Below are 26,599 nucleotides of genomic sequence, written 5' to 3'. Positions count from 1 at the left end.
CGTGTGTTTATAAATTGCCTTGAGGGCCGTAGCAAATGGTCTCGTGGGCCGTATACGGCCCGGGGGCCAGAGGTTCCCCACCCCCCTGCATTAGATGATAATTCATCAACCTTTTTATTTGAGTAAATCAGTCAATCACATAAACAAAGGCCAAATATATTTAAACAAACACACAAACGAGAAAATTACTCTAATATTGAATCCAAGCAAGTCCCATCCAATTAACAAAAAAATCCAACACTCTGTCCTGAAGACAGAACCCAGAGTAACCACTAACCAGGATGACAGTCTGTAACACAGTCAGGAGACCTTCACAAACTGCCCCGCCCCCTCGCACACAGACGGGAGAGAGAGATCTCGTCTGGATTAGAAAGATCGAAAATACATCATAGACGCATGTTGTAGTCTTATTGCATATTAGAAACGGAGTTGGCGAAACTAAAACTGCCATATAATGTTTATGTAGCAATAATACATATGATATATATTTTTTAAATGTCTCCAGTACCGATAAAAAGTCAGATAACTTCGGAGCTTAACGTTACCACTGTCTTTAATAATTCCGGCCCGGGGACCGTTTAATACCGGGGCTCGGTACCCACCCCTACATGGGGAGAGGCGCAGCATATTGCTAAGGACTAAATACGATGGAGGGTTCTCATCTCAGCCTTGTTATTACATCCCATAGGGGATGAAGGGGAGTAAGTAAATAAAGAGGCCGGGGCTCCAGGGTCTGGTTCCTCTGTGCGTTTTTGTGATGTAACGGTAAAACATTTCAGAATTCCTCCACGGGATGCCATTGTCATTGTACATCACTCAACCCGTGAAATACACACACTCAGAGCCATATAATAGATAAATGGCGCTGCACACACTCAGTACATAGCTAGACACGCACATTTGCGGGCCAGGAATTCATGGGCACTGGCTGACAGCCAGCGGCACAGCTGTAGCTACGTACTGTGTGTGTGTGTGTGTGTGTGTGTGTGTGTGTGTGTGTGTGTGTGTGTGTGTGTGTGTGTGTGTGTGTGTGTGTGTGTGTGTGTGTGTGTATTTCGCGGGTTGCTAAATGTTTTGTGCGTTTATGTTGACAAGGAGGTTTAATAACTGTGTGCTACACAAAACGTGCAGTCAGTTTCATTTTCATCGCCGTTCATCTCTCGTCCCAAAATATTTTTTTATCCTCCCCGACACTATTTTTTTCGGCCCCGGGACGACGGGACGTCCTTAAGCTCGAGCCCTGGTTCACACGCATTCGATTCATTAACGTGTCCGTTCACACTAGACCGCTGGAAATGCTGGAAACGCTGTAGTACATATGCCAGGCCTGTAAGTGGCGCTGCTGCTGCCACAAAATACACCAAAAGCAGCGAAGAAGACCCCGGAGCATGGTTGCCCTTCTGTTTATTCTCCGCGGTGGACGGCGTGTTCTCCTGCTGTATATCTCTCAGGTAGTCCACCAGCAGATGAAAAACACCCACCTCTCCGCCCCTTCCAAGGGACGAGGGAACCGTGCGGCAGAGTTTCCGTTAAAAAAAAAATTCGCCGGTCAACATGTCTGTTAAAGTTTAAATCTTCCGTACAAAATTAGAAAAGTGCCGATCAGAGGTCTTCCTTGTTATTTATTGAGCTTTAAAACAAATTGATAACGACTCTGTTCTCTGTATAATAATATTTAATAAACGGTGCCTGCCTCTCTTTTCCTCCCCCTCTTCTGACAGCCCAGCAGCAGCAGGAGACGTGGGGAGAGGGAGGCGGGCTATTTCATCATTATAAGAAAATGATCATATAGGGCTTACACACGGAGCCGTTGGACCCTCAGAGCGTTGCGTATGCCGGTCTACCCACCTTGGGATCCCCCCCCCCACAGAGCGGAGCAAGGCAACGAACCTTAAAATAAAAAGCAGCATTTTACGGCGCGCTATGCATGGGGCCGCCTTGAGGGGGTTTCCCGACATGTCGTTTCAGTAAATTAAAGGGTGTTTCATGTAGTCGTTGCTGTGGGACTTCTTAATACCTTGGAAAATGCCGTTTAATACTTTTTAATAGCCTTCATTTTCGCTAAATTGATTTATCAACTTTTAATACTTTTTAAGACCCCGCGGACACCCTGTTACCGGATACAATAAATCATACCCTCGTGGGGGCGCGCTCATGTGATTGGCTTAGAGTGGAGGAGATATCTGATTGGCTATAGATGAGAGAAATTAAAAGTACGAATCGGGTGAGCGTCAGGGGAGTCTCAAAAAACCCACACACGAATGCACAGCGATCCGTGCACAGAAAGCGGTTGTGTTTGCAGGTTCAGGGGATTTAAACGGAAAACAAATATGTGTGGATCAAAAATACATATGTAAAACTCTGTTCTGTGTTTGGATTTTATTTACATGTATATGAAACGGAACACATTTGTGTGTGCATTGAACAACATAAGTGTGAATCCTTTTGCGGATCATGAAATACAAGTGTGAATCCTTCTGTGTGCATGTGTGTATTATTAGACTGTTCTGAGCCCATACCAGAAAGCCTTTATTTTATGTTCAATTTGGTTACATCACTTCATCGATGGTTTTAAAATGTGGGCTGTATTAAAAGAATAACGCTAAAAATGATATTAAAGAATCACTTATCAACTTTGGAAACCTCAGTCAAGTTTATTTCATAGTCTACAGGGGTGTCAAAATGAAATACACAGCGGGCCAAAATTAAAAAGTCGGTACTATTCGAGGGCCGGACTGGTTCAATAATTATTGCAAAACTTATTGAAATGAACTTATTGCACATATTAAACCTGGAACTAACAAAGCTTAAATTATTGCGTATAAAAACAACATTACACATTAAATAATCAGTTGCATCAATTTCTAATGCAATATACCGGCGGGCCAGATCTAATAGTAATTAGAAATTATCCTGCGGGCCGAAATGAAATCCACCACGGGCCTGATCTGGCCCGGGGCGTTGAGTTTGACCCATGTGGTCTAGGCCAGTCAGTTCTCCTCTTTTACGGTGAAACACTCAATCTAAAGCAAGTTGTAGCCCTTTATATTTACTGTCTATGTGGAATCCACAAAGAACGCTTGAAGAGTTTAGTCATTAACTTTACCATTTAGGATTAGCTTGCTTTCAGGCCAGTGACCTTCTTCCCCTAGTTCAGACTGATGCTGCTTGCTAATCGTTATCAAATGATAGCTAAAACTCCGCACATGCAGGGTGCCGAAACAATTGCATTTTCAAAAAGTTTAACCATCCAGGGTTTTGGATACGATAAACCAAACGACGAAGAATGGAATTTTATTTTGTAACCGGCCTTAGCGTTATAGAAATAATTCAGGTGGGATTCCAGCACTATGCTAACGAGCATGGTGTTAGCCAATTTTAAGCTAATGTTAACTTTGCACGTTTCTCTCACCTGGTCTCTTTCGACGACGCTTCAACCACTTCCTCCGTGAGTTTAATGTTAGCAAACGTCGCTCCTGAGGTGAACCAATCCGAAATTTGTTCTGCGGTGAATACTTTCTTCATTTTGCAGGTGTCTAGTTATTGCATATTTCTATTGAGTCTCTCCAAAATGCACCTGCTTCCCTGCTGCCCGCGAGATTAGGGCGCGTGAGGATTGGAACGTGAGGAATATGTTCCACACATCGCCTCCTGGCGGTTGCACTGCAAATTGAAAATTATATGAAAACTACAATGCTAAAATGTTTTTACATGTATAAAATAAAAATAAATCATAATAAAATACTTGGAAAAGTTCCAATGTGCTTAAAAAGTACTATCACTGTTGTTACATCAAGTACATGTAATTGATAAAACAGTACTTTATATTTTTCTGAAAGGGGTCCTTGTGCAGAATGAGTACCTTTTGTGCTTTAAGTATATTTTGATTCTAATTATTTTGTTCTTTTACTAAAGTGGAATTTTTATCACGACTTTTACTTGTAGTACTTATTTGAACACTGGGTAGGAGTATAAAAAATATAAGAGTAAAAGTCCTGCATTCAAAATGTTGATAAAGCAACAGAATCGAAGGAAATTAACTCATAGCTGCTCTCTCTTTCTACCAAAGTACAGTACTTCAATAAATATACTTTCCATCACTGCTAACATATACATGTAAAACAGTCTATAACAGTTCAGGAAATAATACTACAAGATCTGAATACAATTGTTTTAATTATAGCATTACAATTGAAGGACAAGTTTATTATGCTAAAAGAAAAACTATGCATATATAGCTCAGTGTGATGGTAAAAAAATACAACCAACCATATAGGCTACCATGGATACAAATCAGGTCACTCGAATCACAGTGCAAGACATACGCACCTAAAAATGATAAAAACACAAATGTCCAGTTTTCACATTGACACTAAATTCAGCATTGTTGTAATTTCAATATAGTCGGAGAAGCGTGTTTAAGTGTAATAATTGACATCCATAGAAACCTACGGGGACAGAGGGAGCTTGAATAATTGAAGTTGTGTCACAGTTGATATGTCTTGTCACAGTTGATATGTCCATGCTACTGTAACAGCAGATCAATGAAATTAAAAAGGTACAGTAGGCCTCCAGGCAAAAAAAAAAGGGGTGAACTAATATGAAATAATTTCCTGAGCAAAGTTACAATTGCATATTCCCTGAGTGAAACAGAAAACATGAATTTAAAAATGTTTTGTACCCGAAACCATTAAAACCAAAACATTTTACAGGTAAAGATGCTAAATCCTGTAATTTTAAACAATAAATGAACCAGGGATTTAGGTTATCTCCAGTGGCAGACATCCACCGTTGTCCGTGTTGCGTAACATCATCTCCGTTTTGAGTTTTTCATTTTCCTTAAAAACAAAAGAAACATAAAGAACATTTATTAATGTGGTGTTTTAACCAAAAAACAAAACGTTATTTGATGACAGCAGACATGTTTTTACCTCTTGAAGTTTGGTGTTGTCCTTCTTCAGATTCACCAGATATTCAATCCTCTGTTTGTGGTTCTTATGTCCGACAAGTTTTCCATTCTCCTCTGAAAGCTTGACATTCTGCTTACGGAGAAGCTCATTCTCCTGTAAAATAAATAATGATAATGTTAGAGAATTGTTTTCCCAATTTTCCCTTGTAAGAGTTGGTGAGGTCCTGATAATTTATTCCGGGAAATTACTCTGACCTACTAATTGACCTAACCGAAGTTATTGAGTCTATGTAAGTTTACTGGTTGGCTAAGATCCACCAACGTCAGCAAGATCTCACCTCTATTAACTCCCCGAAGAACCAGGTTCAATTAACTGCTGTTTCAATTCAGACAACTCTCTTAAATCTGTTTAAGCGATCCCGAAGGATTTTGATATCAGTAAATGAGGTGTGACCCTACCTAAGTGTGAGTGTGGCAGGGTGCAATCTTACCTTTGAAGCAGGAGAGGAGAGCGCAGATGTCTTTTAAGTTGTCCCAAAGTGGGATCAGTTTATTTGAAGAAAAATAGGTCCAAACTAATACAGGGTTTTTACCTTCTCTCTTACAACATTATAATCATACTAAACATATCATGCTGGGGTCATTTTCTAATCTAAAACCTTAATTCATAGTTCACACATTAAAGTCTTCCGACGAAATTCAAAAGGAATTTCCTTGTGGTGGCGAAGGTTCTCTAATTAGTTCTAAGATCCTGACACATTTAAAAATGGGATTCAGGTACCATTAGTTCTAAGATCCTGACACATTTAAGAATGGGATTCAGGTACCATTAGCTCAGCATTCAATACAAAGAGATTTAAGCAATGGTTACCCAGGTCGAGAGAACCTTACCGAGAGCAAAAACCCAGCTCTGAGGGACAGAGCCTACTGGGAGAGAGTATACCAGGGGAACCCCCCTCTCTCTCTGCTTGCTCCCAAAAAGCCAGTGTCTTTATGTTCAACAAAAGGATATAAAAACCTAAAGACACCTCCTCCATACCCAAATTTGTGGAAACTGGGCATGGCCTCTGATGTACAGGACTGGACATGACCAGACATTCTATGGCTATGCCATAAGACACACCTTTCCATGTTTGTGTAAAAAGGACATGACCCCTACTCTACAGGACTTGCAAAATATTATTCTCGGCTATGACATAACCACCTTTTTGGGGCCTCTTAGTTTCTCTCCTTAAGTCAGGAGCCCCCCTCCCTGTGTACTGCTGTGAGAGGAGAGGGAAGAAACTGCCTTCTCCCTTCAGTGACACCCATAAATCATTATAAGCCTTACACTCAATTTAACAAACCACTTGTGTTTTGTTTATACTGTAAATATAGAAAAACCTACAATATGAAGCATTTTCATTGTGGGTTATACAAGAATATAATTGATTATATTTGATTATAACTAACTGTCGTTTTAATTATTCAACCTGATATGGAGATCTCAACACCCTTTATTTTACCCGCTGAATATCTTTTAATAAGTTTCATTTGTAGGCCGTTATTATCAGTGTTATGTTTAGCAGCTCTTAGATAAAGGAGTATAATTCTACACTGTCCACAAACTTGGCCTGGAATGAACTTCTCTAGACTAGAGTAACAAATCACAGCCAGGAACTGATAGTTCCTCTGGGGAAAGATTTCAGCTTCTGACTAGGTTGCCAGTAGTCCATTTAATCATACTTGAAAAAACAGAATGCAGAATTTTCTTTAGGGAAAGATAAAACTCATATACTCAGACTCTGACCTGGACACATTTCTCATCTTCCTGTGTCCTCTGGCCCACATCTCTCAACTCTAGACAGCGGTTCCTCAGCTCATTGGTCAGCTCCTGGACGCAGGTTTGAGACTGGCCCAACAACGACTCCTGAGCTTGCAGTCTTATAAAAAGAAACCAGACAGAGCTTGTGAAACATCAAGCATAAATAAAGGAATGTTATAACATGAAAAAGCTGATTTATTTACTTGACTAAAGCACAGGTCCTTACCTTTTTTGAGTTTCAGACAGCTGCTGCATTATGTTGCTCTGTAAATGAATGAGAGGAACAAATTAAAATCGGAGGATTCAATACAGAGATCAAATAAAACCAGCAGATAAATACAAACCTTATCTGCTCTCTCCTCCTGTAGCTCTTTAATCATAGTTTTTTTGAAGGCATCATTCAACTCATCGCTGAAAAATTACAAGATAACAATATTAATCTACTTATGCCATTAACAATAAATGATATGGTGCATTTCAGGGCAGTGTATGGCTGAATGACTGGAGAAATAAACTCACCTTTTGTTATTCCCATTGTGAATCAGCTGGTTCTCCTTGTTGTAGAACTGGTCAAGTAAAGCCTGGATCTGAAGCCGGACCATCTCTTTCTCAGTCAGCTGCATCTGAGGACAGAAACAATGTATTTTCATATTTGAAGGACTTCAAAGTCCATAAGGACCATAAGGCTATTAAATGTATTAATTACTTTTATTTTGTATGTAAACATTTAATGTAAGTGGAGAAAAAGACTCTATACTAGTCAAGTCTGCTGTAACCTTGCGGAATAAATACAGTGGGGCAAAAAAGTATTTAGTCAGCCACCAATTGTGCAAGTTCTCCCACTTAAAAAGATGAGAGACCTGTAATTTTCATCCTAGGTACACTTCAACTATGAGAGACAGAATGGGGGGAAAGAATCCAGGAAATCACATTGTCTGATTTTTAAAGAATTAATTGGTAAATTCCTCGGTAAAATAAGTATTTGGTCACCTACAAACAAACAAGATTTCTGGCTCTCACAGACCTGTAACTTCTTCTTTAAGAGCCTCCTCTGTCCTCCACTTGTTAACTGTATTAATGGCACCTGTTTGAACTCGTTATCAGTATAAAAGACACCTGTCCACAACCTCAAACAGTCACACTCCAAACTCCACTATGGCCAAGACCAAAGAGCTGTCAAAGGACACCAGAAACAAAATTGTAGACCTGCACCAGGCTGGGAAGACTGAATCTGCAATAGGTAAGCAGCTTGGTGTGAAGAAATCAACGGTGGGAGCAATTATTAGAAAATGGAAGACATACAAGACCACTGATAATCTCCCTCGATCTGGGGCTCCACGCAAGATCTCACCCTGCGGGGTGAAAATGATCACAAGAACGGTGAGCAAAAATTCTGCAGTGCCAGACGTGTCCCCCTGCTTAAGCCAGTACATGTCCAGGCCCGTCTGAAGTTTGCTAGAGCCTAGAGAGCATTTAAATGATCCAGAAGAGGATTGGGAGAATGTCATATGGTCAGATGAAACCAAAATAGAACTTTTTGGTAAAAACTCAACTAGACGTGTTTGGAGGAGAAAGAATGCTGAGTTGCATCCAAAGAACACCATACCTACTGGGAAACATGGGGGTGGAAACATCATGCTTTGGGGCTGTTTTTCTGCAAAGGGACCAGGACGACTGATCCGTGTAAAGGAAAGAATGAATGGGGCCATGTATCGTGAGATTTTGAGTGACAACCTCCTTCCATCAGCAAGGGCATTGAAGATGAAACGTGGCTGGGTCTTTCAGCATGACAATGATCCCAAACACACCGCCCGGGCAACGAAGGAGTGGCTTCGTAAGAAGCATTTCAAGGTCCTGGAGTGGCCTAGCCAGTCTCCAGATCTCAACCCCATAGAAAATCTTTGGAGGGAGTTGAAAGTCCGTGTTGCCCAGTGACAGCCCCAAAACATCACTGCTCTAGAGGAGATCTGCATGGAGGAATGGGCCAAAATACCAGCAACAGTGTGTGAAAACCTTGTGAAGACTTACAGAAAACGTTTGACCTCTGTCATTGCCAACAAAGGGTATATAACAAAGTATTGAGATGAACTTTTGTTATTGACCAAATACTTATTTTCCACCATCATTTGCAAATAAATTCTTTAAAAATCAGACAATGTAATTTTCTGGATTTTTTTTCTTCTCATTCTGTCTCTCATAGTTGAGGTATACCTAGGATGAAAATTACAGGCCTCTCTCTCATCTTTTTAAGTGGGAGAACTTGCACAATTGGTGGCTGACTAAATACTTTTTTGCCCCACTGTACATCAGTCCAGTAATAAATGGCTATAGATGTATTAAACATTTGAACAAAGATATACCTTAAGCCTTTGGATCTCGTCATTCTTGGCCGTCCTCTCCGCGTTCAGCTCTGCTAAAAGTACCTCCATGGTCATCATGGAGGAGCGTCGATTCTCCAGCTCCCTCTCCTGGCTCTCCAGTACGTGGTTCAGGTCTCTGCTGAAACTCCCTGGAGTGCGGGGTGTCTGAGAAACAGAACAAACGTATTTCTTTTTAGTTGCATTTCTGACTGGAAGCTTACCACATGTTTTATTTTTAAATGAAGAATTAAGGACTAAAAAGCTAAAAGCAAGTCTTACCCGAGGTAATGATTTAGGCGTGCCTGTCAGATCAACTAGAGGCTTGAAATGTCCATTTCTGATCGTCCTTTCAACTGTCTCCTGCTGTTTTTGTAACTGGTACAAAAGAACATATTTTAGATTTGTTTGACCGTAGTAGTTATGTCTTTGCTCTGTGTTGAGATTATTTAGAAAAAGTGACCTTCTGCATCATGATGTCCTTCTGGGCCGTTTGCTCCTGGAGGAGGCTGTTTTGCTCCTTTAAGACCTTAGTGAGTCTCTCAACCTCCTCAGTGGCATAAACCACCTCCTCCTGCAACACCTCCACCTGAGGACAATCACATACGCTTTATATACAGTACCTATTGTTTTCCATTTGCTGAACATGTCAAAGTATTCATCCCTTGCAGTAAATATACCAAACAAATCACACAAAAATGATCAAACGTACCTCTATTTTGTTGGATGCCACTCGTCTCTCTACATTTTCTTTCAGGTCACAGATTTCTGCCTGAATCTTAGAGTTTTGCCCCTGGAGATCCTCCCTTTCAAAGCAGGCAACATTGTACTTGGCCTGAAAGACCAATGACATTGTTATCATCAGCAAGCTCAACAAACATTAAACATATTTACAATAAGAGGTGGAAGAGCAAAAGGAATAGGTAACAAAGCAAAAACAGTGAAGTTATTCAAATCAAATAAAGGGTAGAATAGGTGGGGGGTAATTACTGTGATATCATTGATGTCTTCACACAGGTGAACAATGGTCTGGTCCTTCTGGCTCAGCTCACTGCGTAGGTCTCTGGTTTGGTTGATCAGATCCACAACAACATCCTGTCAAAATACACAGGTAGGATTCAGAAGGGTAGCTTTAAACAATGTCATTATTTCTGGAAGGAATTGGATAATAGTTCACTCAGGCTTACTTTGTCCTGTTCAGTCTTCTGTTCCAAGCCTTTTATCGTTTCGTTGGCAGAGTTGGAGTTTTGCTCAAGATCGACAATTTTGGATGCCTTCAAACCAAAAATCACATAACCAGGTTTAGCAAATACTGCTACAATAGTTACATATATTGAATTTTATTTTGAAAACATGCAGGCTGTTCTTAGGAATGACCTGCTGTTGATTCTGTACGGTCAGGTCTGAGACTTGCTTTCTCAGCAGTGTATTTTGCTCCATCGTTTCAATAAGTTCTCTGAAGGGAAACACCAAGGTTGCTTGTGTTAAAAAGAGTAATTTAAAATATTTAGAATTGTTACACGCATTAAACAACTCTAAAAAAGAGAAAGCTGTGGACAAACTCACTTTGATGTGCTCTCTTTGTTTTCTGTTAACTGGGAGATCAGGATGCTTGTGTGCTCTTGCTCCATCTGCAGAGAACTATTCAGCTTCTACAACAGAAATAAAACAAAAGGAAGTTTAGACAGAGATATCAGGAGAAAGAAACGATAAGGCGCTTTCACACCAAGTACTTTGCCGTACTTAGTTCCCAGTACTTAGTTCAGAAGAACTAAAGAAGAACCAAAGAGCAGATCGCGTTTACACCGGAATAAGTCCCTGAGGGAGGATTAGGCAAATGAGCCGCTGACGTCACTTCTTCTTCTTCTTCGGGTTTACTGGCAGGCCGCAAACAACTTCACGGCGTATACTGCCGCCTGAAGTCCCCGGCCGGAAGTCCCCGGAGTGAAGTCCCCGGAGTTGGGGACTGGCTGAAGCCTTCCGAGTAAATCGCCAGAACGCCGAAACCTCCTCATCTCCACCCCTCCCATGTTTTCTTTTGTGTTGCCATAAGTTAGTCTCTCTCCGTTCGTTGGTGCGCTGGGCTAATGCTAATGCTAATAATGCTAATGCCAGCAAATACAATGGCGGCTTCACAAAACTTTTCCGAGTTTACGGGGCGTGGTTTGCAATTCGCCCAGCCAATGAGAAATGGGAACCTTTTTCTCCCAGGAAAGTCCCTGCTCTCTAGCAGGGACTGAAAAGGGGGTGAAAAGGTGTTCAAAAAAAAAGTTCTAGTTCCAGATCTTTTTGGTGTGAACGCAAAATCCCAGGAACTATCGGAACTATTCCTGGGAAAAGTACTCCGGTGTGAAAGCGCCTATTGTTTCGATTTTTTGGAGAGTTTACTAACCGTGAGCTGTGCCTTCAGTTGATCGATCTCCTGCTGCTTGTCCTGCAGCTGCTGTTGGGCCTGATCCGCATCAAACTTGGCCTCAGCTTGGAGCTGGTCAAATGAATCCTGCAGTGTCCGATGCTGCTCCAGAAGCTGCTCCCACTCCAGCCTGTTAACACATTGCATTTGTGGTCACTTAAACACATCAGATCAAGGAGGACATAGTGCAAAGGTAATAAAATAATGCTTACTGGATTTTGTCAAGTTGGAGCTGAGTGCTGATCAGACTGCTGGAGAGCTGAGTCGTCTCTCTCTGCTGCTCGCTGTGACCCTCTCTCAGCTCGCTCCTCACAGCAGCCAGCTCCTTGTCAGACGACTGCAGCACCAGACGTAGATCGCGGATCTCAGTCCTCAGTACTGAAACCAGAGGAAACAAAGAGTCATCACCTCCATCTGACAAACACTTCCAACACAAGAGGAGCATGAGATCCTTACCTTCTGCGGCCTGCTGTTCAGACTGAAGGCTCTGTTGCAGCTCGTTCGCAGTTTCTTGTCGGTTGAGCTGATCTGTGTTCCTGTTAGCTCGCTCAGTAGAAAGCAGCTGCATAATGCGTAAAGGGGAACAAATGGGCAACATGGGAAATATCAAACAGATATAGTTTTTACACAGCCTTACATTTATATGAGAAAGCTGTAAATGAACATGAGAAGATTCTACCTCATCCTTGTGGTCAGACTCTTGTGACATCACAGTGATCTGCTCCTCAAGTTTTGCAATCTGCTGCTGCAGCTTGCTGTTCTTCAGCTCTTCCTCATTAAACTGTGTCTGGAAGTGGCTAGCTTGCTCCTGGTGAGACATTAAAGAAAGTATGAGACAATGGAGAATATGTTTTTATACACACATCTACGGGATAAACCACACTGTCGTACCTGCACTTGACACAGTTCCTCAGTCACAGCCATCTCAGCCATTTCTGCAGGAGGCGGCTCTGACCAGAGGTCGTCCGTGCCGTGGTCTGACCCATTAAGGTGCTCCGGGCTAGAGAAAGGCACGAGACGAGTCCGCAGGTTGTATGCTTTGGTGGGCGTGGTGAGAATCTGGTATATTAGATATTGAAGGTAAAAAACAAAGTGATTGTCAGCAAGACAACAATGACAGATTTTAGAAGAAAACGTTGCCTCTGTGATCTAAATACAAATGTCCACGTCCCCTCACCTTTATGGTTTCAACGTGAATTCTGTTCAGCTCAGACACCTCCTTTTTCTTGTAAGCGTTCGTGGCTTCCAAAATGTTTTCCAAATGCCTGTTGGACTTGTCGAGGTACCTTTTCTCAGACTGCAGCTGAGACATCTGCTTCCTAGAACGCAAAAGCACCAATCAAAAAACATTTTACCCTCTAATCTAAAGTTACTTTAAGTCTTTTAACACATTGCATGAACACTTACAATACAGTCACCAATCAAACCCAGTTGATATTACATTCAGGGATGGATTGTCACTCCAAATATATGAATACAATATATTTTAAGTTTAAGTCAGGGGAAGTAATAGGCTTTTCTTTTTTTAATTAAAACTCCTACATACATTAGATGTTGACAAAGAAAAAAGGCTAGGAAATTAGAGTTGAACGCTGTGTGCCTACAGTAAACATCCTTACTTGGTCACTTCTTTGTACTCCTCATAGGCCTGAAGGGCGCCTGTGAGGTCAGTCTGTTTCTGGAGCAGCTGAGCCTTCAGCTTCTCAATGGCAGCAGCCGAGGCACTGTCTACAGCCACAGGGGTCGAAGAGGCTCCTGGAGTTGTGGAGCGACAGTGGTTCAGGAAATGGATACAACACGTTAACTTGACCTGTTCTCTCCTGCTGATAATGATCTTACCCTCTGTACGTCTTTCTGTCTCCATAGCCCTTTGGAAATGATCTTCCAGATCCGCAGTAACTTGGGCTGCAGCCTCTTCAGCGTTCACCACTGACGGAAGAGAACGGAGTTGACGGTTCTCCTCTCTGAGAGCAAAGTTCTCCGCTACATAACGAGTCATCTTTGGGTGATGTTCAACCTAAAAGCAGAGATGTGTGCATGGGAAAACACTGTGTTGTTAAATGTTGGGATTTAATGGCCATTATTTAAAAAAATAAAAGTATATACAAAGGATCTAATGTAACTCTATTGGGTCTTTTAGGATAAGCATGATGTTGGATTCTCGAGAAAATAAATCATGTCAATATTTAAATGTTTTGTACATCTGAACCACATCCATACACATACACACATCAGCAGTGGGTAAGGCAGTGTTTAAATGGTGTACCTGATCTCTCAATATATTTATCTCGTCTTTCAGCTGGTCAATCACGACCTGAGACTCCTTGTCTGAAACTAAGCCTGGTTCCGCCTTCAGTTTTTTCTCAAGGCGATAGATGTGGTCCTCTCTGAACTTGACGATCATTCGGCTGGAATGGATGAACTTGTCTTTATGAGTCCAGGCCTCCTCAAGCTGAGCCACTTTGTTGAGCAGCATCTGAGTGAAGTCAAACATTTCTGTAAGATTTCATGCACGAAAAGTATTTCCTCACAGCAGCCTTTACAAAATTAAATAACCATCCAAAAAACATAATTATTTTCATACCCTCCTTTCGTCTTCGCACTTCTTCCAGAGACGAGCTGCAGCCATGAACTTTGCTTTGTATGAGCCCTCGGGTTGAATATCTATGGAAGCATTTGATGGGAAAAGCTCATTTATACTTTTGCAACATAACAGAACACTTTTTATTTATTTATGATTTTCTATGATTTTGACCAAATAACTGTATAACATGTAAGTGACTGACATTTAAATGTTTGCTAATTGTTTAAAGACAATGTTATTAGAGGGTGTTATGGTTAACATGTGTTTGGTACTCGTGTTGTTACCTATGGGGAGTCCGGGTCCTCCTGGCGCTACATCTCTCCCATAGTCCCCTCCTGGAGAAGTTACTGCCTGTGCAAGCAGCTCTTTCAGCTTCTTCACCTCAGCAAGTAACTGCCTCACATTTCCCTGTGTGTCTTCATTGATGACTGCCTGAATAAACAGAATAAAAGCACAAGGATGAGATTACAAAGTGCTATTGGAAATAACCAGAACTTCAAGTCAACTTTGTTGTAATACAATATACATTTTGTTGAATGACAATACCTTGTTCTTGATCAACTTGGCCCTCTGGGCAAACTGCAAGGTGGACAGAGTTTCTCCAAAACACTTTGAACCCGGATGAACATTGGCTATAATGTAGGTCTTTGCATTTCCTCCAAGAGAGTCCTGAAAAACAATAATAATTGTTACAGAGAATATATTTTCAATTGATATGGTGCAATAACATATTTTAGTGCAGTATTATAACGTTTTATATTCTATTAAAGTGGAAAGAAAATAAATGAATGTGGAGGAAAGTCAAATACTGGAAGAGCACAAGAGTTGAACTTTGTTTACATTTAAAACAATTCACAATGCAACCCTTATTTATGCAAAATCTTTTACAATAGTGATTTCAGTGGAATACTCCCATCATATAAACTTGTATTTTACACAATAAATGCAATTGAGTCATGCCACTGGACATAATACTATGGAAGTTGACTCCACATTGATACACAGCGATATAACAAGTACTGTGCCAAAGCCACACCAAAGGTATATTAAGTATTTAGAGCTACTCACCCTCAGCAAGAAGGTGAGTTTAGATTCTCTGTAGCAGATGTGACGGTTCTTCCCATTGGACACATCAACCAGGGCCATGATCACCTGACCGAGGCACATGAGGGAGCGATTGATGCTGCTGGCCTCCTGAAAGAGAAGAAATGCAGGTATAGGCAGTTAGAAACAGCAACAATCATAGTTTAGCACTTCAGCTTGAGACTGGATTCATGGACAAAGCTTCACCTTTAGTCTGGATCCTTCTGTGTTTGTGTCTTTCTGCCTCTCAGACCCTGCCAGGTCTACCAGGTTCAACTGAGACATACGAATGTTCACCACTTCATTGATTGACTCTTTAGACTCCAATATCATGGTGAACACTGCGTGAGATCTGGAAGACTCTCTGTTCATGGAGGTGGAGGCCACTCGTCTATTTCTCCAGCCCGTAGACAGCACCTAAATGGTTTGAAACAGAAAGAATTGGCACCCACATTTAATTATCAATTTCTTGTGATCTCAACTAAACATGTATTATAAACCACAATAACCTTTGGAGTCACAACATGCAGAGTGTATACCTGGTAGGCTTCAGCGGCTGAGTTGACGAACTTCTCTACGGCTCCCTCAACAAACAAACCTTTCTTGATGTTCTCCCGGAGGAACAGGCTAGCTGAGGCTGTGTCCAGAAGGTCGTAAATTTGTTCATTGTAGATCTCAATAAATGAACATTTGCAAAGGAAACTCTTGGACTGGCCAGACTTTTAGGAAAAAAGAACAAACAAAGAACCAACTTTATTAGAAAAGCAAAAATTGGTTAATAACACCTTCGTGGCAATGAAAATGTAAAGCTCACCCTTTCCACCTCTCTGTTGATGAGAAAGAACAGGTACTCAAAACATCGAGGAATAACACCCCTTAATTCATCTGTGAAGTTGTCTAACTCAGATGGTCCTAGAGCAGAAGACAAGAGCAGAAGACAAAAATAGAGTCATTTTCAATTATTCTCTTGCTGGATTTAAGAGAACATGTAGATATTATATGTAGATGTATATGATATATTTAATTCTCACCAAGCATGGTGAATGTTTTTCCTGAGCCTGTTTGTCCGCTGCAGAAGCAAAAGAGAAATTGATAAGGAATTAAATGTTACACAGGAAGCCCAACACCACGAAGACCAAGACAAAGTGCCCTAAAATATTTTAGATTTTTAGTTATCATAAACAACGTTAAAACCACTTACTAGGCAAATATAGTTCCATTGTATCCATTTACGCAAGATTCAACAATATTCTTGGCCACGCTGGAGAATACGGACTCCTGTTAAAGAACGACATAAAGATTAAACACACAATCTTGATGAGTCATACATAATTAATCCTACTAAAGTTGCATTTATTAGTCAATCAACAGACAAATAATATGGAACTATTTTTAAAATCCAATTGAAGTTCATTTTTTGTGCAAAAGTTGCAGAAAATGCAGTTTTCAGCCTCTCAAATATGGAGATTTCCTGCTTTCTTTTTGATATCCTATTGAACTGAATCTATTTTGGTTTTAGCCTGACAAAACAAGACATTTTAAGATACAACTATATGCACCTTTTTCCTGGCATGTTATAGACAAACACGTCATTAACTAGAAAATGCATTTCCTGCTGAAAATGACTGTGAATGCTGTAAACTGTGTACATTTGTAGCTGAATTTAGCTGAAAATGCAGAAAAAGCTGAATATGTTATTAGTTGAATGGTCTCTGTAGCTGCTTTTAGCTACAAAAATCAAGTAAGTTTGTTGCTGAACTTAGCAGAGAAATGCAAAAAAGTGAAATGATTTGAATCAAAATTGTTACAGCTCAAATGCATTGCAATAACTTTGTTGAAAACTTGAAAGTGAAATGTTAAACTGGAAGAGTAGGAAAAATAGTGAAGAAGCTTAATATTTAAAAGAAAGATTTTAAAAAGGTATAAACAACAACATGTATAGCCTCAATGTCCTATAATAGCTGAATAATTTAATAATTTAATGGTTTCTGTAGCTGAAAGTAGGCTGAAGGAGTTAGATATTAAATGTAAGTAGTAGTGAATGAATGTGTATTAAGAAGAGAAAAGAAAGTAAAAACGCTTTGAAAAGCAGCAGAATATTTTAACTGCAAACTTTTGAACTAAAACCATACGTCACCAATAATGTATAAAATATGTGGAACATGTTGAAGTCAGTATGAAGTCTCCATCAGACAGAAAATAATAGGCTGAGACAGTCTGTTAAACTCCAGTCTGTGTGTTTGTGTTTGAGGTGAAGACATTATCAAACACCTGCATGTGAGCCCAGAGATCAAAGGTTACCATGGTAACGACATTATCAAACACCTTTGTGTGAGCCCAGAGATCAAAGGTTACCATGGTGATGTCAAGTGAAAGGAGAGTCTTTCCATCATTCGAATGAAAAATAGACCTCTTACATTTCTAACTATAGTTTAAAAACGGTAGCTGCTATCGGTAAAATGTCAACGCGTGAAGCATGTCAGGACCCTGAGGGGCGTCTCAGTCTGCTTTCTTGTGTATTATGGCATTCAAACGATAAAAACGCCGCTGAAGGTTAATCCATAGGTTAATCCAATGTGTCTGTGTCACTTTGAAATGATTACTGATAATCCATTGTCATATTTATGGCAAAAACTGAGATTTCATATTAGCTGCTATAATAGCTACGAGTGTATGACAGCTTCCGGTTTTGGGCATTCTGGCTACGCATCACTCTATTCACCAATGGGTAATGTTTAGATGGATTTTAGGAACTTCCCCTCAATTCTATTGGCTCTAACGATTAAAAAGAGATGTCAATCATCAAAATCGATCGATGGGTTCCAGAGATAAGGAAAATGCACCCAAATGACCCCAGAGGTGGGGTTTTTCTTCTAAATCTCTCTAGAAAGGTCAAATTTCAATTGTTTTGCATCAATCTTGATACAGGGTACTTGTATATGTTATAGTTTGGATTCCTAAAGCTTTTAATCTACCATCCCATCATTCAAGGGTGGTTTTTCCTCTCTTTCCTGGAGCGTCAGCTTCAGCGTCAGACAGGCGAAGACTGACAAAGACATTGGAGTCCTGCGGGAGTCACATCCTACTTTGATTGAGCTAAGTACCTCTAGTATTTTTATTTTCTTTGTTTTTCTAGCCCCTCATGCTATAATCATGTGTATTTTCTCCATTCCTGTTCATGTGTCTTCTCGCAATTATCACTGGCCCCGTGTATCTCCTAATTTATATAACCGGCCTGCTCTCGTCTATCCCACATGCTCCACTGAGATCCAACAGCTAGTTGCAGGTGGCCTGTGGAACTGCCAGTCAGCTGTTCTTAAAGCTGACATCATTTCTGGCTACGCTTCCCTGCAGTCGCTGGATTTCCTTGCTCTCACTGAGACGTGGATTACACCATCCAACACATCCACCCCAGCAGCTCTCTCCACAGCATATTCCTTCTCCCATACACCCAGACCCTCTGGCAGAGGAGGTGGCACTGGTCTCCTGCTCTCTCCCAACTGGAGCTTTTCCCTCTTCAAGCTACCTAACTTCACTCCTTCCACCTTTGAATTCCATGCCGTCACATTAACCCATCCTATACAATTAACCATTGTTGTTCTCTATCGTCCACCAGGCGCCTTGGGGGACTTCTTGGAGGAATTAGATAATCTCCTCTCACACATCCCTGAAACTGGCCCTCCCGCTCTACTTCTCGGAGACTTCAACCTCCAGACAGGGAAGATATCTGAACTAACATCTCTGTTAACCACCTTTGCCTTCTCACTGTCTCCATCCCCACCAACTCATAAAGCTGGCAATGTCCTTGATCTATTATTCTCAAGGAACTGCACTACTTCTAACCTCTCTGTAAACCCGCTCCACACATCCGATCACTTCTTCATTTCATTCTCTCTACCCCTTTCCAAACATAAAAAACTAATCTCTTCTAATTCTGCACCTGTCCGCCGTAACCTCCGTTCCCTCTCCCCCTCTACCTTTGCCTCATCGGTGCTCTCAGCCCTCCCTTCCTCTGACTCGTTCCAACTTCTGCTGCAGAAACTCTCCTCTCTAATCCTCTCTGGACTCTCTCTGTCCTCTCACATCTCGGCAGGCTCGTCAGTTCCCTCCTGCCCCCTGGCTAAATGATGCACTGCGTGCTAATAGAACCATCCTTCGGGCAGCAGAGCGGAAACAGTGGAAATCCAAACACCATGACGACCTCCTAACCTATCAGGCTCTCCTCTCCTCTTTCTCTGCTTCGATCTCTCAGGCAAAAAGCACTTTCTTTCAAGATAAGATCCAATCTTCCTATTCCAATCCCAAAAAACAATTTTCCATCTTTTCTACCCATTTGGACCCCCCCAAAGCCCCTTCCCCCTCCTCCCTTCTGTCAAGCGACTTTGTTAACTACTTTGAAAAAAAAGTTGATGATATTCGCTCTTCTTTTTCTGACTCACCTTTACTCACTGCTGGGTCACCTGCTGGGTCACCAGACCCTCCCTTCACCCACACACTAACCTCCTTCTCCCCTCTCTCTCCAAGTGAGGTTCTTACCCTCATTACCTCTGCCCATCCTACCACCTGTCCTCTGGACCCTATCCCTTCAAACGCAGGGCTCGACATTATAAATGGCCCGCTGGCCCGGAAGCACTATTTAGACACCCCGGGCCAGCATAACGTACTTTCCACTTGCCCGCTCGGGCCACTAAAAATATTGTTTAAAAAAAAAATGTTTCCTGTGGTTTGGTATTTTGACTAGCAATTTTGTTAAATTGTTTCGTTTATTAACGCTACACCATAGCGTTTCGTGAGTCGCTTGTCGTTGTTGGGTGAAAAACGAACAGGTGTTTGCTGCGGAGCGCAGCACGAGCAGGCTCTCGTGAGCGGGAGCGCGCTCCTTCTAACCATTCGCCAAAATGTTTTTAATACCAGCGGTAACCGGCCAAGCGCCGGGCAAAAAACTATCTTCAAATAAAGAAAGTCACCGGGGGAGTTAAAGGAGAGTGACAGGGAGCATGAGAAGAAGAGGGAGAGAACGTTTCAGACAGCTTGATCGATGGAGTTGGCTTCTAGTGGTGCAGTGAGTGACGCGTCCTAAAACCCTTTTATAATCTAATCTATTGATTAGATTTATGATTCGAAAATTATAAAAGCAGGGTAGACATGTGGAGATTATCCGGCTGAACAAAACGTGGATTTATCAAACAGGTTTGTTTTCCACAGACCTTATTTCCAGCTATTTTCCAAAACCCTGTGGAGAAATCCCATTGCTTTTTTTGACGAGGGAACCAGCGGCTTACTTCCTGGTTTTATGACGCGTCACTGGCTGCACCTCTCAATATGATGTCAATATAAACAAGGTCTTCTGTCGGCTCTGTACATCAATGCCGACCTATGCTGACAAGTAAGTGAAGAGTAGAAAATATAAAAGGTATTGGCTATAGGGAAATGTCCCAGCAGTTTAGGATAATGAAGGTTGTAATCTAATCTACTACATAGCCATTACATTTCTAACTCCTAATGACAGGAAGGAAGAAAGCGCATTATACAAATAATAATACTCATAATAATAGCAGATTTTTTTTAACAATGACCACAATATTATTATTTTAATAAACCAAATATGAAAAAATTTAGGAAAATGAGGAAGAACTGATTATTCAAATGTTGTAGTACAAGTAGTAATGTAGTTAGTGCATAAATTACTATTGCAACAAATGTTTTAATTTTCTTCATTATTAGTCGATTTTTTTTGGACGAATGCTCCGGGCCAGTGGTTACAATGGTGGGGCCAGTGATAACACAATTCAACCGGCCCGGAGGGCCAGTGGCATTTTACCCTTAATGTCTACCCCTGACTATCGCTCCTGATATTCTACCGTTTGTCACCCATTTCATCAATACTTCTCTAACTTCTGGTCACTTTCCAAACAGTCTCAAGGAGGCAAGAGTAAACCCTCTCCTAAAGAAACCCACTCTCAACCCGTCTGATGTTATAAACTACAGGCCTGTCTCTCTCCTCCCGTTCCTGTCTAAAACACTTGAACACACTGTCTTTAAACAACTCTCCTGTTATCTCCATCAGAACAACCTTCTGGATCCACACCACTCTGGTTTCAAGGCAGGTCACTCCACAGAAACTGCTCTCCTTGCTGTCTCTGAGGAACTGCACACTGCCAAAGCAGCATCCCTCTCCTCTGTCATCATCCTTTTGGACCTGTCTGCTGCATTCAACACGATGAACCATGAGATCCTCCTTAGCACTCTCCAAAAACTTGGAGTTTCAGGCACTGCACTTTCCCTCCTCCTCTCATACCTCAAAGACCGTACCTACAGGGTAACTTGGAGAGGGTCCGATTTCGACCCTTGTCAATTAACTACAGGGTCCCTCAGGGCTCTGTTCTTGGTCCCCTCCTCTTCTCCTTGTACACAAACTCGCTCGGATCAGTCATTAGCCCGTATGGTTTTTCATACCACTGCTACACTGACGACACCCAATTAATTCTGTCCTTTCCCCGCTCAGAGACCCAGGTCGTCGCACACATCTCTGCTTGTCTAGCTGACATCTCTCAGTGGATGTCTGCTCATCACCTCAAGCTCAACCTTGACAAGAATGAACTGCTTTTCCTTCCGGGAAAAGATTGCCCCACTCTTGACCTAACAATCAACATCGGCACCTCTGTTGTTTCCCCGATTCAGACTGCAAGGAATCTGGGTGTGATCCTAGATAACAAACTGTCCTTCACTGCAAACATCGCTGCTACAACCCGCTGCTGCAGATACACACTTTACAACATCAGGAGGATACGTCCCCAGCTGACCCAGAAAGCAACACAGGTTCTGGTCCAGGCTCTCGTCATCTCACGCCTAGACTACTGCAACTCCCTCCTGGCTGGTCTACCTGCATGTGCCATCCGACCTCTGCAGCTCATCCAGAATGCAGCGGCTCGTCTGGTCTTCAACCTTCCAAAAATGTCCCACACCACGCCGATCCTCCGCTTCCTTCACTGGCTTCCAGTAACTGCTAGAATCCACTTCAAGACACTGGTACTTGCATACCATGCTGCGAATGGATCTGGCCCGTCCTACATCCAGGACATGGTTAAACCGTACACCGCAGCACGTGCACTTCGCTCTGCATCAGCCAAACGACTTGCTGCACCCGCACTGCGAGGGGGACCCAAGTTCCCATCAGCAAAAACATGTGGGTTTGCTATCCTGGCTCCAAAATGGTATAATGAGCTCCCCATTGAAATCAGGACAGCAGATAGCTTACACATCTTGCGGCGCAGACTGAAAACTCATCTCTTTCGACTCCACTTCGAGCGATAGAATTACTAACAAAGAACTGCTAACAGAGCACTTATGTACTAATAAAGGACTGGCTTATCTATAGCCAGTTGAGTAGCACTTGAAATATTTGGCTCTATGAAACCTGATGTACTTATACGATTCTGTTTTCTTAAAGGTTGTATCTTCCTGGTCGAATGTACTTATTGTAAGTCGCTTTGGATAAAAGCGTCAGCTAAATTAAATGTTTTCACTATAAGTAATGTTTTTTTTTTTTTGGACGGACACTATAATTTACATTTTTTTACTATGTTCAATCTGAATTGGCTTTAAAATAAAAATTCTGACTTTTCTACATCGAACTCATAGGTTTATCATTGCTTTGTGAAAAAAGATTATTAATTTACCCCTTTTAGAAGTGAAGATATGGTCATTTGTTCTGGAAATGTCATTTTCGAGCCTGAGACCTGAAAAACAGGCTCAGGGCTAAACAGGTTAAAATGTTTTTATTTTTCAACATAAGAGAGGTTTTCCTACAATTCAAGCATAACATTATGTCCCAGGAGTGTAGGGTTCGGGAATTATGGCAGGTTTAAAAAAAACAAACATTTAAGGCGAATTTCAAGCTCTCCTCCACTCTAGCTGTGACATCACGTACTTTAACCCTTAACGAGCTGCGCAATACACACTATAATGTTAAAATCTAAAGAAGGCCTTTTTACCAAGCTCCAAACTAAGTTGAATATCTCAAAAACTTTAAAAGGTATCAACATTCTGAAGAACAAGTTGGATGTCTTGTGATCATTTTAAAGTTGGAATGAAGTCTTTAGCTGAAAGTATGTGGAAGGAGTAGCATTTGGCGCACGGTGTATGTAAAAGAGGATTTGAAGGTTCCTCCCATTGAGTTCCATGTTAAAAAAAGAGTTTAAAAAGCTGAATATTTCAAAAAGTATAACATATTTAGAAAAAGTTCAACGCTTCTTATCATGTGCTGAACAGGCTGAATATTTTTAATATTTTAATGGTTTCTGTAGCTGAAAGTATGCTAAAGTTATTGAGAGCCAAACTATTTGGTGAAATAATAAGAAAAGGAAGAATAAGATTAAAGAAACAGAAGAACTATAGGGGAATGCTGTACATAGCATTCACAATAATTAGCATAGAATATAATTGGCACATTGATGGATAATAACAATAATTGTATAATTGCAGCCCTACGTTCCAGGCTGACAAACGATATAAAAACTGTGTGCTCCCAACCTGAGATATTTCCATGTCAGCAACATGATCATAAGTGAATGTTCGTGGTTCTGGTTTTGATAGCAGGCGGATGGTGTTGGCTGAAGTAACTGTGAGACAAAGCTTCTGGTCTCCATCTGTGGTCAGCCCAGTCTTATAGGTCAAAGGTCGTACTCGCACAAACACTTTGATGGAATCCCCGTCACTGCTGTAGGACCAGAAATAAGATTAAACGTCTCAACAGCATGGAATAAAGTAGTTTAAATTACAAAAATGATAACATCTAGGGCAGTGAAATGCAACACAAACACTAATGCAGTAGTAATAATTATCCAAAATATCACATATATTAAAGCACTGACAAAAAACATATGACTGCAGTTACTACTTCTATTATGAAGTATATATATTTGGCATTTAAAATATTTCTTAAGCAACACACACAGGGAGGTTGACATATTGTTCTGCTGCAGAAGCCTTTACTCCACTATATCTTTATAAAACAGATATTTGTGTAATGCTTTGAATGAACCAAGCAAAACGTCCTAAAGGTACATTACCTGGCAACAAGTTGGGATGAATCGCCAGATCCTGTAAAGGATACGATTGTTAACGTTTGTTTAATGACTTTTTGATTTCCTAGATCTGTATACACAATAACATAATCTATACACAAGTGTACACGTTTTGGTGACAACGTTTAACGTTAAACACAACAAGCTTACAGTGACGTTACATGTTGTTGAAAACTCTTTGGTTTTACTGCACGTTCAAAATGGCTATATTTTTAATATATTAGCTTTAAAGCGAGTTAGCATAGCCATGCTAGCAGTCTCGGATTAGGTCACTTTACTTGCTAGGATTACCAACAACATTTGACATTTCGCAAAAACAATATAGCGGTTAGTTTGCAACTCTAATAAATATATGTTTAGTTCGCTACCTTTTCCACTGGAATTCATTGTTGACGACGATTAATTCGCGCTGTTAAGATGTCAAATATGACGCTTCTTCCTTCATAGCACACTCCGACTTTCCGACGAAAGAGGTTGTTATGTTTACATCCTTCGAAATTGGCGGGCAGATCTGCCTCCACTTATTCTTCGTTGGTTTTCAGAAGCGGTTCTTCTTCTTCTTCTTCTTTTATTTAATGGCGAATCGCTTCCACTTGGAGACTATATCGCCACCTACTGTTGAGTTATTACATGTTCATACTAAATCCTTGTCCTCAGACCAGTGCTTTTGAGGAATTTGAAGATCAGCTTGTTTGCTTCATTTCTTGATTTACTTTCAAATATTGCCTTGAAATCCATGTCCTTGATGTTGAGTTGTTCCAGTGCAGTTTTCAGAATGAATCTTTGTCTTTTATAGTCCGGGCAGCTAAAAAATACATGATGTATTGTCTCTGGTTGTTGGCAACCATCACAATTGCCATTTGGATGTTTTCCAATCAGATGCAGTGATGAGTTTAGTCCAGAGTGTCCCAATTTTATCCTGCTGTTGATGCTCTGCTCTCTTCTACTACTCCCCCAAGTGCTTCCTGTTCCTACTTCCCTTTGTATCTGATATAAATGTCTTCCTTTGGTGTTACTGTCCCATAGTTTTTGCCATTGTTGCTTGATAACCACTTTAGTAAAAGATTTGACTTCTGCTCTACTGATGGGTACCATAATATCAATCTGGTTTGCTTTCAAACTACATTTTGCCAGTTGATCCACTACTTCATTCCCTCTAATGCCCACATGCGCTGGAACCCACACAAATTGAACAACAATTCCCAGATGAACTAACCTAAACATGCTTTGTAAAATTTAATGTAAAATATCCTGACGACATTCTGAAGAGAAGTTGTTTATACTCTCCAGAGCTGCACTGGAGTCAGAGCAAATGACCACTCGCATTGGCTGTATTTCCTCTACCCACTGAAGTGCTAGAGAGATAGCCATCATCTCTACTGTATATACTGCAATGTGATCACTTGTACGCTTTCCCACTTTGACTTTTAACTCAGGAACATAAAATGCACAACTCGTTAGACCATTTTCTGGATTTTTGGATCCATCAGTAAATATTTTTATAAAGTGCCCATATTGTTCATGTAGAACAGTGTTCACATAAGCCTGTACATTGAATTTGTTTTTCATTGAATGTACCCGTTTCAATAGTGATAAATCTACTATAGGTTGAGGTAGCAACCATGGTGGAACAGCTGATAACAACACCGTCGGACTAATATTCCATTCCTTAACTTTGAATTCCTTACATATTTCCGAAACACAAAAACTAAAACTTTCTTTTTTTATTTTGTTACTTTCCCAACTTGTTTGTACAGTTTGTTTAGTAGGGTGAGTATCTTTATGACCCTGTAGATTTGCCCAGTAATTAACAATTAACTGCTTTCTCCTCAAAGAAATAGGTACTTCTCCGACCTCTACCTGAAGTGCCGACACTGGTGTAGATCTTACTGCCCCACAGCATATCCCTATCTAATTTTTGAAGAGAAGAGTATGCAGCTGACCCATACACTATTAGTCCGTATTCTATGGCTGATCTAATTAAGGCCGTGTATACGTTCCTCAAAGCAGCTTTATCAGCCCCCCACTTAGTGCCTGCCAAGCACCTCATAACATTTAAAACCCTTTTACATTTATCTACGACTTTATCAATGTGAGTACTCCATGTGACTCTCTCGTCCAACCATATTCCCAGAAATGTAAATGTCTTCACTTTCTTTAGATCTTGTCCATAAAGTTTTAACCTAACCTCCTCACTCATCCTTTTCCTCGTAAAAAATAAAGTTTCAGTTTTTTCCACCGACAATCTAAACCCCCATGTCAGAGACCAGCTTTCAATTTCCCTAATGGCTTCCTGAATCTTAGCTACAATATATTTTACATTTCTGCCCCTTTTCCAAATAGCTCCATCATCTGCAAAAAGT

General features: G+C 40.9%; 2 protein-coding genes across 4 annotated transcripts in view; both read right to left on the bottom strand.

The window, feature by feature from the left end:
* tdrd9 (tudor domain containing 9) overlaps positions 1-3,625 on the bottom strand; it is a 37,883-nt gene extending 34,258 nt beyond the window's left edge. Inside the window, 1 exon segment of the mRNA XM_079691975.1 lies at positions 3,413-3,625. Within this exon segment, the coding sequence (XP_079548101.1) occupies positions 3,413-3,525 (113 nt within the window). The 5' untranslated portion in view covers positions 3,526-3,625.
* Positions 3,626-4,157: 532 nt separating this feature from the next.
* On the bottom strand, positions 4,158-24,774 carry kif15 (kinesin family member 15). 3 transcript variants are annotated; one of them, XM_079691419.1, is made up of 35 exons: positions 24,605-24,773; positions 24,222-24,252; positions 23,683-23,869; positions 16,352-16,428; positions 16,182-16,219; positions 15,965-16,062; positions 15,690-15,869; positions 15,358-15,567; positions 15,136-15,261; positions 14,614-14,736; positions 14,352-14,499; positions 14,068-14,147; positions 13,750-13,959; positions 13,323-13,500; positions 13,103-13,238; positions 12,661-12,802; positions 12,375-12,542; positions 12,163-12,291; positions 11,940-12,045; positions 11,696-11,861; positions 11,463-11,613; positions 10,637-10,722; positions 10,448-10,526; positions 10,258-10,344; positions 10,061-10,165; positions 9,783-9,905; positions 9,534-9,659; positions 9,353-9,448; positions 9,074-9,238; positions 7,233-7,336; positions 7,058-7,124; positions 6,940-6,977; positions 6,699-6,831; positions 4,932-5,063; positions 4,158-4,838 (listed from the first exon to the last, which is right to left on the bottom strand). In XM_079691419.1, exons 1-35 carry the CDS (start codon positions 24,621-24,623, stop codon positions 4,761-4,763), a joined length of 4,122 nt encoding a protein of 1,373 aa, XP_079547545.1. In that variant the 5' UTR covers positions 24,624-24,773; the 3' UTR covers positions 4,158-4,760. The 3 variants fall into 3 exon arrangements, 2 of the variants coding, with proteins under 2 accessions (XP_079547545.1, XP_079547546.1); XM_079691420.1 differs by having other exon boundaries at positions 23,683-23,866; XR_013809965.1 differs by lacking the exon at positions 4,158-4,838 and having other exon boundaries at positions 6,699-6,834; positions 6,942-6,977; positions 24,605-24,774.
* Between the last annotated feature and the right edge of the window lie 1,825 nt (positions 24,775-26,599).

Source organism: Notothenia rossii (assembly GCF_949606895.1).
Source record: "Notothenia rossii genome assembly, chromosome: 7".
In the NCBI taxonomy this organism is placed as follows: Eukaryota; Metazoa; Chordata; class Actinopteri; order Perciformes; family Nototheniidae; genus Notothenia; species Notothenia rossii.
This window is presented reverse-complemented; position numbering and strand designations above follow the sequence as displayed.